The sequence below is a fragment of the Carassius carassius genome, chromosome 13 (genome assembly GCF_963082965.1).
Source record: "Carassius carassius chromosome 13, fCarCar2.1, whole genome shotgun sequence".
Classification (NCBI taxonomy): Eukaryota; Metazoa; Chordata; class Actinopteri; order Cypriniformes; family Cyprinidae; genus Carassius; species Carassius carassius.
Window position 1 is genome coordinate 33,102,579 of NC_081767.1, and position 14,789 is coordinate 33,117,367.

Below are 14,789 nucleotides of genomic sequence, written 5' to 3' on the forward strand. Positions count from 1 at the left end.
CATTTCCTGTGTGCATATCTCAAATAATTGTTTACATGTGTGACACGTCCATAGTTTTTTCAGTATGATAAGGATGCTACAATTCCCTGGTAAAATGTTCAAAAATGTTTCTTTTAAGTTTGTGATTTGCAAAGTCATGTTTCTTACCAGTATTTCCAGTTATAATATTTCTGCGCAGTACAGAAGTTGTCTATGGGGCATTTAGGAAATGTATTTGGTTTCTATTCACTTTTTGTTGTTGTTTTAATGTTTTTGCTCAAGGGAAGTAAAATTACAGGAATCTGATGTGAAATATACATTGTTTTAGGTTTTCAGCCACACATCAGTGTGTTTATGACTGAATCTAACATCTGTTTCTCTCTCGCTTTCAGGCATTTTTCGTGTCTCTCATCCAAGTACATGTGTCCCGGCGTACCCGCGGTGATGAGTAACCTACTTGCTAACATTAATGCCTATTTCGCTCACACAACAACGGCAAACACCAACATCTCGGCCTCCGACCGATTCGCAGCATCCAACTTTGGGGTTTGTCAGTCTCACTGCTGATAGATGGACGAACGGACGGACGGACGGACAGACAGATGATTTTTTGATTAGATGGACTGATTATTAGGCTTTGGTATTGATTAGAACCGGGACTAGCTTTGCGATTTTCCCGGAATCGTTCAAAAGTTTAAATTTCGATTCCTAGTTTCGATTCCTAGTCCGCCGACCGGTAGAAGAAGAAACCGCTGAACACCAACAAAGAAGCGTACACCAGAAGTGTTGGCATAATCGAGCGAGTTTAAGTGTGGTTTCACTTTCCTAAACAGAACGAAATCTCGGCAAAATGCAACATTTGCATTAAGATTGTTTCGTGCATAGGAGGGTGCACGTCGAACATGATGCACCTCTGAGTTCATGGAGTAGAAATATGTGCCCCATCTTTGATGCGCTGCGCCGACCGTCCTCCGCTTCCTCTTTTTCTCCTGTTTATGCGTTCAAGCTTCTTCTACACCCAGCGACCGTGTTTTCTCCACAGCAGGAGATAATAAAGTTATCTGTCAAGAAAGCTCATGCGTCCTACCTTTACAGTTTAACACGGAATGTCACAGAATTTGCCAAATTTTGAATTAATGAATCAAAAGTTAGTCATTGCACTTACATCAAATAGTAATATGGACTAGTATCTGTAAATATTAAGCCGGAAAAGTCTATTTAAATATGAATCCTGCATGTTCTGCGTGTCTGTGTTAATGAATGGCGCAGAAGCGCATCTTCATTCATCACACACACGGGAGCGCGCGTGACGCTCGCAATGATTTCAGAGTCTGTCGGTTCTCTAAATAAGTAAAAAAAAAAGTAAAAAGAAAAAAGTTAAAAGTTCATAGAATTAAAATTGATGTAAAAGGTCAGACTATTTCCTTCAGAAAGACCGTTGGTTAGCTAGAGCATTTAAAATATCCTAAACTTTTTTTGACCCTGCCTCTTAAAAGAATCGGAATCAAGAATCGTTAGGAACCAGAATCGAAACAAGGAATCGAAATCGGAATCGGAATCGTTGAAATTCAAACGATACCCAACCCTACTTATTATTGAATGAAAGGATGTATGAATGGCTGATTGCATGAATGATTTGGCATTGCTTATTAAATGAATAGATGAAAGCATTGAAGAACAAGCTGATGAATGAATGAATGGATGGATGAATGAACAGAATTACTGATGCATGAGTGAATGAATGGATGATATGTGGCTGATTTCATGGATGCTCAAATGAATAGATGGATGACAAGATGCAGAACTGATCTGTTTTTGTGACTTTGTTTCTTGTATAGAGAGAGAAGTTTGTCAAACTCTTGGATCAGCTTCACAACTCTTTGAGGATCGACCTCTCAAAGTATCGGGTGAGTTAAAGCACACGTGTGATCCGCCGCTCCAGATGGATTTTCTCTTTCAGAGATATCATAAAGAAAAACACTGATCTATTATTCATCGCCATTGAGATCATTTAACCTCTCCATCACTTTTAGTGATCCCCTACCTTAATTTACAATGATATTCAAATGCTTTACGAATTCTTCACAGAACAGAAGGTGCACACGATTTGAGAAAGATTGTTCTCGACACGCACTGCCCTTCTTGCTTTTATACTAATTGCAATGTTTGTCTAAATGCATAACTAAAGAAACATTTCTGTCAGAGAGAAGCTTCTTCTGAAAGGTCGCTTTTGCAGTCAGATCGTGTATGACTCTCTCAAAGACATGTGGTCTGTCTGTATTTCAGTGTGAGAGCTGGAAAGCATTGACAGGGTGCTCACACACACACACACACACACACACACACACACTCGACTGCCAGCCATCCAGTGAGTTCAGTGGCCGTTACCTGCTCCTATCCGGCCATCAGCTTCCAGGCAACACGTCCTGACAGTAATACACTCCGGATCTGCTGAGCTCTGTGGATTTGACTGTAATGAAATTCTGAAGCAAAGTGAGTTTGGTTTCTCATACAGCTCGTGTGGATTTGGCCGAGGCAGGTTTAGTTCTTCCAGGGCACTTTAACGCCTCTGCTTTATTAGATAAATTTCCACCACTTGCGGCTGTGTTGTCTGTGTTCAATAAACCTCAGGCAGATTCATATCCTCACCACTTGTACAGGATAATACGTTTCTCCAGACGTCTGGAAATCACACTGAACTCCGGAAAACGCTGGGTGCTTTCTGCTCAATCTGGCCCCGTTCCACATGCTTTCAAAACAACAACTCAGAACTGCCTAAACTTGAAGTGCAACATTTGATTTCAGATAGACAGATAAAATAAACTAAGTTTCAAAACAAATATCATACACTACCGTCCAAAAATTTTGAGATTTCTAACGTTTTAGAAGTCTCTTCTGCTTAACAAGGCTGTATTTATTTGCTCAAAAATACATAAAAAATGTGAAATATTTTTACAATTTATGAATATACAGTAAAATGTATTTTTCTGTAATGCAAAGCTAATTTTCAGTATCAATACTCTAGTCTTCAGTGTCACACGATCCTTCAGAAATCATTTTCATTTTAGTTAAGGTTTTTATTTTATTTTATTTTCATGCAATAACTAAAAAATATATATACAGTATATATGTTCTTTTCTGGCATTTCACATCACTCAAGAGCTTCTGCATGCTTGTTCATTACCTCAAATGTTATATATACAATACGCTGTAAAAATCTTACTTTAATATATATACGTATATTCTCTGAGAGCAAGTGTGATGTTTGAATTTATCTTGTTTTAAGGATGTTATGAAAGGAAAACAAGACCAAAATCCAACCCAAAAATACTGTGTGAAGTGACCTGCGGCAGCAGAGGGAGGGATGTGGAATCAAAGCGAGTGTGAAAACAGCCTAAATTGATTTGCACGAGTCTCTGTTTTTGTGTGTGTTGTTGACAAACCGCTCCAGCCCTCCATTACTCGCTCTGAATAATTAGAGAGCTGCGGTGAAACACCAGCCAAGAATTACAGCAGTGTCTATAAATCTGGCATCAATAAATGTGCCGTAAGCGTCTCTTAGACCGCAGGAGTCTCTCCTCACTTTAACAAAACTATTACATAACCATCCTGACACAAGAACCTAGTGACACATTCTAACCTGTTTCTCCGAGCGTGTCTTTTGCACACATGCATACGTATGCGGCATCATGCTTTCTCTTCCTCTCATGCTTACCCTGTAAATATATTGTGTACCTTCATGCTAGAACAAGCAGGCTGATAGCTTTACAGCCCTACAACACATTTTCTCTGTCTGTTGCTGGCTTGGCTCACGCTGCTAAATCATGATATATTTTGTCATTGGTGCTCATGACGATGGAACACGTTTCTGTTATTAATATTGCTGCATAGTGCATTCTACATAACGCTGCAGGGTCAATGAAAATGACTCATGGTGACATGTTTCTATCCATTCGTCTCTGCCAAACCTCCTAAACCAGAGTAAATGGCCATTTGAAATATTAGCAGGTGAAACACCCTCCGTATAGATATGTATCTTATAATATTTCAGAGGAAATTTCAGACTTCCTTGAATGCAAAGTTGATTATAAATATTATAATTGACTTGGTAACACTTTACTTAAAGCCTTTATATGCATTATAAAAGTAGTTTAATACATTTATAATGCCATGCAATGCATTTTATAATGTATTGTATGATCCCTTGAACAATTGTAATCAGTTTTAATACATTATAATAATGTGTAATATTAATAGATACTGTATCAATGCATATTAATGCACAATAATGTATTATTTTATTATAACAATCCAAACACACAAGTCATGTTTAACTTAAAAAATTATGTTGTAATGTAATGGAAAAACTGATGTTGCCTTGATTTATTGATTTATATATTTTTCAGATTCATTGATCAGTTTTTACATTGTATTGAAATCAACTGAAATCAATCTACAGTTACATATGTCATCATTAAAGTACGTTATTTTTTACTACAAAAAACTACATATTTTGTAACTTTTTTCCTGTTATGCCAATATAGGCCTATCTATTCCATCCTACTGAGCTAATGTGCAGTTTCCCTCTGTTCATCTGTCTCTTAAACATATATATTCATCAAATCCATAGCCAAGTCTATAATCTTAATCTATTTATCTTTGTCAGATATGCTCTGCAAATAACAAAGAAATGGATGGATGATCTGATGTTAATTCTGTTTGCAGGATAACTTCCCTCCTGGAAATCCAGAGAGACTCCAAGACTTGAAATCAACCGTCGACCTGCTGACGAGCATCACCTTCTTCAGGATGAAGGTACGACACGGTCTCACACACACACACACACACACACACACACACACACACACACACACACACACACACACTCATACATAGAGAGAGAATTATGCAAGCTTTTACACTAGAATTAAAGCAGCGTGACTCAACACTGTGACTCACACACACAATAAAAAACCCTCATGCATCTCATGAAAGAGAATTCTTTCAATTAAAATATGAATGATTTTTTTTTTGTGACTTTCATTGGCAGTCAAAACATGGTGGTTGTTGCAAAGAACCAGGCGGAGTTTGATCCATTTGCAGCTCTTTAATTGGGATAGTCAAACAGACGGGGTCAAACGACAGCAAACTGAGCAATAGGGGCGAAGCAGAGACAGAGTCGGGAAATCAGGCAGAGAGTCGAGGCAGGCAGAGAACATTCAATAACGTGAAACAGTCCAGGGTCAAGAGAAGAAAACAAAACATGGGTAATAACGCTCAGTACTGACAGCCGGGGCAAATCAAGACTTCACAATGAGTGTGTGTGTGTGTGTGAGCAGCTTATATGAGTGTGGAAATTAGGTGCAGGTGTAAGTGTAATTAGTCCCAGGTATGAGGCCTTGTGTGAAATGGAGTTCATAGTAAAACTAATATTCGGGCGATGGCTCCCTCTGGTGGTGCAAGGGAGGCGGTACAGGAACCTCCTCTGTAACAGAGCCCCTCCCCTGCGAGCGGCTCCTGAAGCGAGGATGCAACTGACGCTGGGGTCTTCCACGGGGTCGGGGGCCCGGCCTCTCTGGATGCGTCCGGGTAAAACTCCTCAGTGAGTGTAGGGTCGAGAATATCATCTGCATTAACCCAAGAACGCTCCTCCGCACAGAATCCCTCACAGTCGACCAAGTACTGCAGCGTACCCCCACAGCGTCTGGAATCGAGCAACTCATGCACACGATACGCCTCCTCGCCATCAATCTGGATAGGAGCGGGGGCCTGGGGTGCAGCTCCTTACTCCGTCGTTCCTCTCGGACCCCCAGCAGGTTTGAGTAGGGAAACGTGGAAAGTAGGGGAAACACAATAATTAGCGGGCAATTCCAAACGAAATTATGTGGGGGTAATTTGTTATAAATAAAATAATTTTGAACAGGCCAACATAACTGGGACTGAGTTTCTTGCAGGGTAATCTGAGGCGGAGATCTCTTGTGGAGAGCCAAACCCATTGACCAGGGGCATATGCTGGAGCAGTGCGACGATGACGGTTAGCCTGTTGTTCCTGTCGTCTGACTGCATGGAGCAGATGGGTATGAGCCCGATCCCAGATGGCCTCGCTGTTCTGCAGCCATTCGGTTACTGAGGGCAGGTCGGTGGGTTCACCTGACCAGGGGAATAGCGGTGGTTGGTAACCCAGAATACATTTGAAAGGTGTCATACCTGTGGCAGGCTTGGTGAGGGAATTCTGGGCGTATTCTGCCAAGAACAAATATTGGCTCCACTCAGTTTGATTTTGTTGACAGTATGACCTTAGGAACCGGATAACCTCTTGATTGAGACATTCCGTTTGTCCGTTTGATTCCGGGTGATATCTGGATGTGAGACTGACATTGACATTGAGATGTTTGAAGAATGCTATCCAGACTTGGGAGGTGAATTGTGGTCCTCGATCTGACACAAAATCCTCGGGGAGATCATAGAACCTGAACACTTGATTGCAGAGAAGTTCGGCGGTTTCCAAGGATGTTGGTAGTTTAGGTAGGGGAATAAGGCATCAGGTTTTGGAGAAACGGTCAGTGATGGTGAATATAGTGGTGTTGAAGTCGTGACGAAGTCGATAGCAATGTGTGACCAAGGTCATTGTGGTGTGGGTTAGTGGAGTCAGGAGGCCGGTTGGTACTTGTCGGGGAGTCTTTGACATGTTGCAGTTGGTGCAGTTGCGAATGAATGCGCTTATATCAGTTAGCAGAGTGGGCCACCAGAAGCAGTTCTGAAGGATTTGTGTCGTGGCTGTGATTCCGGGATGACCTGAGCTGGGTGTCGTGTGCACCTGGGTTATGAGTTGTTTGTGTAGGGTCTCGGGGACATAGATGAGGTTGGCCTGACATTCAGCTGGAGGTGGTTCTTGACTGTTAAATTGTTCAATTTCTGTCAGGATATCCCTTTGCACTGGGGCTACGAGCAGACTCTCGGGGATGATATTCTCAGAAAGGGTGGTGTGAACTGATTAGAGCATCAGCCTACGTATTTTTGGATCCTGGACGGTAGGTCACAGAGAAGTTAAATCATGTAAAGAACAGTGCCCACCTGGCCTGACGTGGATTCAAGCGTTTGGCTGAACGGAGATATTCCAAGTTTTTGTGGTCGGTGAGTACAATGAAGGGGTGTGTGGATCCCTCTAACCAATGTCGCCACTCCTCAAGGGCCAATTTCATAGCCAGAAGCTCACGATTGCCCACATCATAATTGCGTTCGGCATCAGCCAATTGAAGAGATGCGAGAGAAGAATGCGCATGGGTACATCTTGGCCGGTTGTCCATGACGTTGTGATAGAACTGCCTCTACCCCTGTGCTAGAAGCGTCGTCCTCGGCGATGAACTGTCGTTTAGGATCTGGGTGTCGTAAGATGGGCGCTGAAGTGAATCTGATCTTTAGTTCTTCGAAAGCCTGACGTGATTCTGTGGACCAACTCAGACGGGTTGTGTGACGTTTTGTCATGGTGGTTAAAGGTGAAGCAATAGTACTGAAGTTCCTGATAAAGCAGCGGTAAAAGTTGGCAAATCCTAAGAAACATTGGAGCTCCTTCACTGTTTGAGGTAAAGGCCATTCCAGAACTGCACTAACCTTCTTGTCCTCCATGGCAACTCCCTGCTGACTGATCACGTACCCCAGAAATGATATACTGGTCTGGTGGAATTTGCATTTCTTAGCTTTGGCATAGAGTTGATGCTGGATGAGACGATTTAACACTGACCGGACATGACGTACATGTTCCTCCATGGTGTTAGAGTAGATTAAGATGTCGTTGATGTATACTATTACCCATTTATTTAGCATGTCCCGGAAGACGTCATTCATGAAAGACTGGAAGACAGACGGACTGTTGGCTAGGCCGAAGGGCATTACAAGATACTCATAGTGCCCACTAGTGGTCGAGAAGGCGGTCTTCCACTCATCCCCCGCACAAATGCGGAGGAGATTATAAGCATTGCGGAGATCCAATTTGGTGTAGAATTTGGCCCGATTGAACTGTTCTAACGCGGCCGGTACCAGTGTCAGTGGGTAATGAAATTTCACAGTGATATCATTCAGGCCATGATAGTCAATACAGGGCCGCAATCCCCCATACTTCTTTTTAACAAAAAAGAACCCGGCTGAAGCTGGTGAAGATGAAGGTCTGATGAAGCCCTTGGCTGATTCTTCCTCGATGTAGCGCTTCATTGCTTCAGATTCTGGTTGTGAGAGAGGGAAGATTCTTCCCTTAGGCGGTGTGGTACCGGGCATTAGGTCAATAGTGCAGTCTACAGAGCGGTGTTCAGGTAATTGAGATGCTTTTCTCTTGCTGAAGGCCTCGATTAAGTCAGAGTACTCGACTGGCACGTTTAGGCTGTTAATGTCTGGAACAGAAGGGTCAGAGGCCTTGCTGTGTATTCTTGAAATCTTGAACAAACAGCGAACTTGACAAGAGGGGTCCCACTGGATAATTTGATTCTCTGTCCAGGAGATGTGGGGGTTATGGGTGCGCAGCCAGGGTAGTCCAAGGATAATGGAGTGAGTGGATGAATTGATGACATAGAATCGGATGGTTTCTGTATGCTAGGTTCCAATGAGGAGCGTGGCTTCCTCCGTGATCTGGAGAATCCTCCCGTCGCCGAGGGGTCGTCCATCTAGCGCCTCCACTGCCAAGAGTGAGTTACAGGGAGTTAGGGTCAATTGGCACTGAGTAACACACTCACTTGAAATGAAATTCCCCGCTGCCCCCGAATCTACGAGTGCTGAAGTCAGAAATACTTTAATCTACCAGCTCAGTTAATCACTCAGAACAAAGCAAGAGGAGGAGGGGGTGTTCTTGGTTTGTTGACTTTGTTTGAGACCTTGTCGATGGACATACAGGGCAGGAAGTCCTCATATGTCCCGATTGACCGCAGTAAAGACAGAGGTGATTTTGCATACGACGTTCGCGTTCCTCAGGCGTGATGTGGGTCGTTCCTAGTTGCATTGGTTCCTTATTCATGGCCGCTTCGTGAGACATGTGGACTGGAGCTTGTGTTGGGCGTTGTGAGCGGATCAAATTGTCAATTCGGATGGTGAGATCAATGAATTCATTCAGATTCCTACCCTCGTCACGGCAAGCCAATTCGGACTGTAACTCTGGTCTTAATCCTTTTCGAAACAGCAGTTTCAGTGTGTCCTCGACCCAGGTGGTTTGAGCTGCGAGTTTGCGGAATGAGAGAGCATACTCTGCAGCTGAGCTCCTCCCTAGAGAAAGGGTTAATAGCTGCTCTCCAGCATCTCCTCTCTCCGTAGAATGTTCGAATACCTCACAGAACTGTTGAAGGAATGTCTCAAATGAGGGGAAAGCGGAACCATCCGTCCTCCAGACTGCTGTTACCCACTCTAACGCCCTCCCGGTGAGCAGCGAACAAACGAATGCTATACGGCTGGATTCCGTGGGGTATAATAACGGCTGTTGATTGACAAAAAGAGAGCACTGTAACAGGAAACCCCTACACTTCGTCGGAGTTCCGTCAAACCGTTCTGGGAAGGCGAGGCGAGGGCTGACCGGGGAAGTCAATGACGGTGAAGGGTTACTTGGCACTGGCGGTTGGGCAGCCATGGCGCTGGTTGTCGGATGACGGATACCTTGCAATGCTTGAACTAGCTCCTCCGTTAGAGTTGTCAGTCGGTTCAGCTGATGCTGTTGTGATGCCAGCTGAGATGCTTGGGCTGTCAATTCGGTGGAGAGTTGTGCGAAGGCCGCTGGATCACTAAAGTCTTCTGTTGCGAAGAACCAGACGGAATTTGATCCATTTGCTGCTCTTTAATTGGGATAGTCAAACAGACGGGGTCAAACGACAGCAAACTGAGCAATAGGGGCGAGGCAGAGACAGAGTCGGGAAATCAGGCAGAGAGTCGAGGCAGGCAGAGAACAATCAATAACGCGAAACAGTCCAGGGTCAAGAGAAGAAAACAAAACACGGGTAATAATGCTCAGTACTGACAGCCGGGGCAAATCAAGACTTCGCAATGAGTGTGTGTGTGTGTGTGAGCAGCTTATATGAGTGTGGAAATGAGGTGCAGGTGTAAGTGTAATTAGTCCCAGGTATGAGGCCTTGTGTGAAATGGAGTTCATAGTAAAACTAATATTCGGGCGATGGCTCCCTTTGGTGGTGCAAGGTAGTTGTTATTCAGTGTGAAGGACTTTCCTGGTTCCACAATAATTTCCTGCATTAAATAGTCAAGTATATTCAACAAAAATTTAATAAAAAATCCTAATATAAAACTCCTTTTAAAAGAAAATACTCCTCTTCTGAAATAAACAAAAATATTTAATGCATAGAGAAAATTTTAAATGTTATTTATCCATTTATATTAGGTACTATTTTCATGACAGTTAAGCACATTTTCCCAAATTCTCATTACTGTAATACATCGTCAGTGTCAGTTTTTTCAATACAAATTTATTTTAGAAAATTATGATGTTTAAATGCTTTTGTAATTTTAATAACATAGTATTTTTTTTTTTAATTATAGCAATTCTATTTTTACATTATGTATTATAGTAAGCTTATAAAGCAATGTGAATGTGCTTAATTGTCATGAAAATAATGTCAGAATGATTCTAATCTCTAAAAATGATATATATGCTTATATAATTTGGGGTGAAATATGACCCTGGCGAGTTGAGCCTGGTTGTGAAATTCAGCTATATTTGACTCATTCATTGGAGTTCTGATAGAGGTCTGCTGTTGATTGTCTCGGGTGTTAATGAGCTGCTAATCACAGCTTTCCTGATAAGAGTCCTGCACTGAGAGACTTCAGATGTGTTTCACTTCAGCAAGCACTGACAAAGTAAATATATTCTCTGATTGTTTTCACATTCTGCTTCATCAGCCGCAAAAATATAAAGCTGTGCTGCTTTACACTCAGTAATAAAATATATTTCACCATCGCTGCAGGGTTTCAATGATTTCTCATTTGTTTGCATGAAATAAAAAAATCTTTTGGCTCTTGAAATATGCAATTGAGTCAAATTTATTTTGAGCACAATAACTAGAATCACTAGTTCTTGGGGTCCCATGGCAATATAACTGTATTTGACATATAGCTCAGCTCTGTGGGAGAGAATACGGCCTTTTTTGAGAAGTCATAAAGAATACGCTGATTTCTCACTGTTGGGGAGCCAGGAAATATATTCAAAGCAAATGTGCCTGTAAAACCACTGTAGGGTGCAGCATTTATATATTTATATATATTACAGCAATATTCCAGGCCTTTTGTCTTTGTAGTCATCATCTAGATGAGATCGCGGCTGCGATTGGCCCCTGTGGTTAATTCACTAAGCATGATTTTTAATACTGTATATGACTGACTGACTTGTAATCGCAGGTCAATATGAGTTGGAAAAAGCCTTCATATCCACTACAGAGAATAAACAGTGATTGATTTTTCACCCTTTCTCCTCCCAGGCTATTACAGTTAATTTGCACAGTTTTGTCAGATTTAGTCCATGCTTAGAAACATAGACATTGACAGCCATTGGCCACAAATATACTGTATGCAATTATGCAAACACAGACAGAAATGTGAAGTTTTCTGTGTCATTAAATCACATATTTTATTATTAACTCATAACCTATCAACTGTGCACTTGCATTGGATTATGGCTCAAATGTAATGACCTTAATCAAGTTTAAACAACGAGAAGTTTGTGTTGAATGTGTTGGACTTTTTTGCAGATCGGTAATGTTTTTTGCAAAACTGTATGTAGGTCAATGATGATGCAACTTTTAAAAACTAGGACTTTAGTGAAGCAGCTTGTATTATTAATATTTAAAAAAATGTTACACATATATTTATGAAAATAAAATACAATATTTTAATATTAATATATATTAGATTTTTATGAGCTATATTTTATTATAGTAATTAATTAATTTATTTGATAAAAGATTTTTTTTTACAAGTCATCCTATAACCCCAATAAACTAGTGAATGATATCTGTTATTAAAAATATTATTCTTTCTTTTGGTACTAATATATATATATACATATATATACATATATATATATATACATATATATATATATATATATATATATATATATATACATATATATATATATATATATATATATATATACATATATATATATATATATATATATATATATACATATATATATATATACATATATATATATATATATATATACATATATATACACACACATATATATATATATATATATATATACACACACATATATATATATATATATATATATATATATATATATATTTATATATACACATATATATATATTTATATATACACATATATATATATATATATATAATTAGAATAAATTATTAATTATAGATAATTTTGTAATATATAAATATTGATTTCATGGAAAAAAAAAAATCTTTTTCTATTTTTTTATTTTTTTTTATCCATCATAAATAGAAATATATTATATTCCTAAGGACTTGGCTTGTATTTTACACTTGCTTTTTATAAGAATCAGCCTTGTGATCATCTCCTGATCATTTTTGTCACTGACCCACATCCAGATTTGATGGACTGTGAACTACTTGAATTAAGGAGTGTGTTTGGATGAGTCATTGTAGAGAGTAGACTGAGGCATGAGGAGATGATGTCACACACACACACACACACACACAGTGCTGTCAGTTCATTAGCCGGGCCTTGCATCCTATAAAAAGCGCTTCGTCATTTTAATAACGGACAGTTAGAGTGGACTGAGCAGGCAAATCAGTGAAGCGCGGCTAAAGAGGCAGAGGAAGCTCCGCCCACTGAGAAAGCACCGCCAGGCACAGAATAAAACTCTAACTGTCACAATGCATTATGGGTAATGGAAGAGCGCCCATGCCAGGGCGATGTTTATTCCTGCCCTTAGCGCCTGCATTCAGAAACACCAACACAGCACGCGTGGAGGAATGGGACACATTAGGCATTACATAAGGCAAAAAGAAACACATACTAATCTGTACATTCTCATGTTATTCATTTATATACTCTGAAAGAAATAAGTCCATAATTTACTGGAAAAGTAGAGAATAAGGAGGTGTTTATCATCTCTAATCAGTATAAGTTTAGACTTATGCAAGTGATTGTGGACAACAAAACAATGTTTTGACTTGAACCAGTATGCAACACCCTAGTAACCGCATAGTAAGTTATTATGTATGTGATTCCTAGTCAGCAAAGTCTTTTTGGATAAAAATTAGACCAATCTACTTTTTTTGTAACTGACTTTAATAATTTATGACCAGTCTTGAAGAAAAAAGACTGGTCATAACAGTTTATGCACCTGATCCCAAGGATATTGTTTTTTTTTAGTTTTTTTAGTTCGTTTTTTTTTTTTTTTTTACAATAACAACATTTTTACAACATATACAATAGAACTAGATAAGTAACTCATACAAAATATGTATATATATATATACAGTATATACACTCACCTAAAGGATTATTAGGAACACCATACTAATACTGTGTTTGACCCCCTTTCGCTTTCAGAACTGCCTTAATTCTACGTGGCATTGATTCAACAAGGTGCTGAAAGCATTCTTTAGAAATGTTGGCCCATATTGATAGGATAGCATCTTGCAGTTGATGGAGATTTGTGGGATGCACATCCAGGGCACGAAGCTCCCGTTCCACCACATCCCAAAGATGCTCTATTGGGTTGAGATCTGGTGACTGTGGGGGCCATTTTAGTACAGTGAACTCATTGTCATGTTCAAGAAACCAATTTGAAATGATTCCAGCTTTGTGACATTGGTGCATTATCCTGCTGGAAGTAGCCTCAGACCAGGCAACATTCTTCCAGTCTTCAACTGTCCAATTCTGCTGAGCTCGTGCAAATTGTAGCCTCTTTTTCCTATTTGTAGTAGAGATGAGTGGTACCCGGTGGGGTCTTCTGCTGTTGTAGCCCATCCGCCTCAAGGTTGTGCGTGTTGTGGCTTCACAAATACTCTGCTGGATACCTCGGTTGTAACGAGTGGTTATTTCAGTCAAAGTTGCTCTTCTATCAGCTTGAATCAGTCGGCCCATTCTCCTCTGACCTCTAGCATCAACAAGGCATTTTCGCCCACAGGACTGCCACATACTGGATGTTTTTCCCTTTTCACACCATTCTTTGTAAACCCTAGAAATGGTTGTGTGTGAAAATCCCAGTAACTGAGCAGATTGTGAAATACTCAGACCGGCCTGTCCGGCACCAACAATCATGCCATACTCAAAATTGCTTAAATCACCTTTCTTTCCCATTCGGACATTCAGTTTGGAGTTCAGGAGATTGTCTTGACCAGGACCACACCCCTAAATGCATTGAAGCAACTGCCATGTGATTGGTTGATTAGATAATTGCATTAATGAGAAATTGAGCAGGTGTTCCTAATAATCCTTTAGGTGAGTATATATGTAGCTTCTTCAGAGATAAAAAAAAATGCATACAGCAAAAATGCAGCTAATGTGCATTCTTTATTCATCATTTGGTAGAAGTGGTGTTAGAATTTAAGTGGTGTTTTTATTTTTTTCATTAGCAATTTTCTCCAACCAAAGTGATATCGACACATCGGGCTGGCATCGTAATTATGACTTCCCAACTCATAAACACAAACTTCCCAGGAGGACTTGAACACACCATAATAGCACAACACTCCATAGCAACTAAATCATTATGACATCAACCGCCTAGAGTACAGCAACACTGAAAACTTTTCAGAAAGCCATAGAAACTACAAACTACACACAACACTTAAGAAACTGCATATATCCTGGCTTACTGA

At 40.2% G+C, this 14,789-nt stretch overlaps 1 protein-coding gene across 3 annotated transcripts in view; it reads left to right on the forward strand.

The window, feature by feature from the left end:
* The window catches only part of LOC132156385 (protein unc-13 homolog C-like), a 153,006-nt gene that overhangs the window by 57,261 nt on the left and 80,956 nt on the right, over positions 1-14,789 (forward strand). For all 3 annotated transcript variants that reach the window (XM_059565376.1, XM_059565374.1, XM_059565375.1), the window contains 3 exons: positions 372-525; positions 1,818-1,886; positions 4,705-4,794. In XM_059565376.1, coding sequence (XP_059421359.1) covers positions 372-525; positions 1,818-1,886; positions 4,705-4,794 — 313 coding nt within the window. The remainder of the gene's footprint in view (positions 1-371; positions 526-1,817; positions 1,887-4,704; positions 4,795-14,789) is intronic.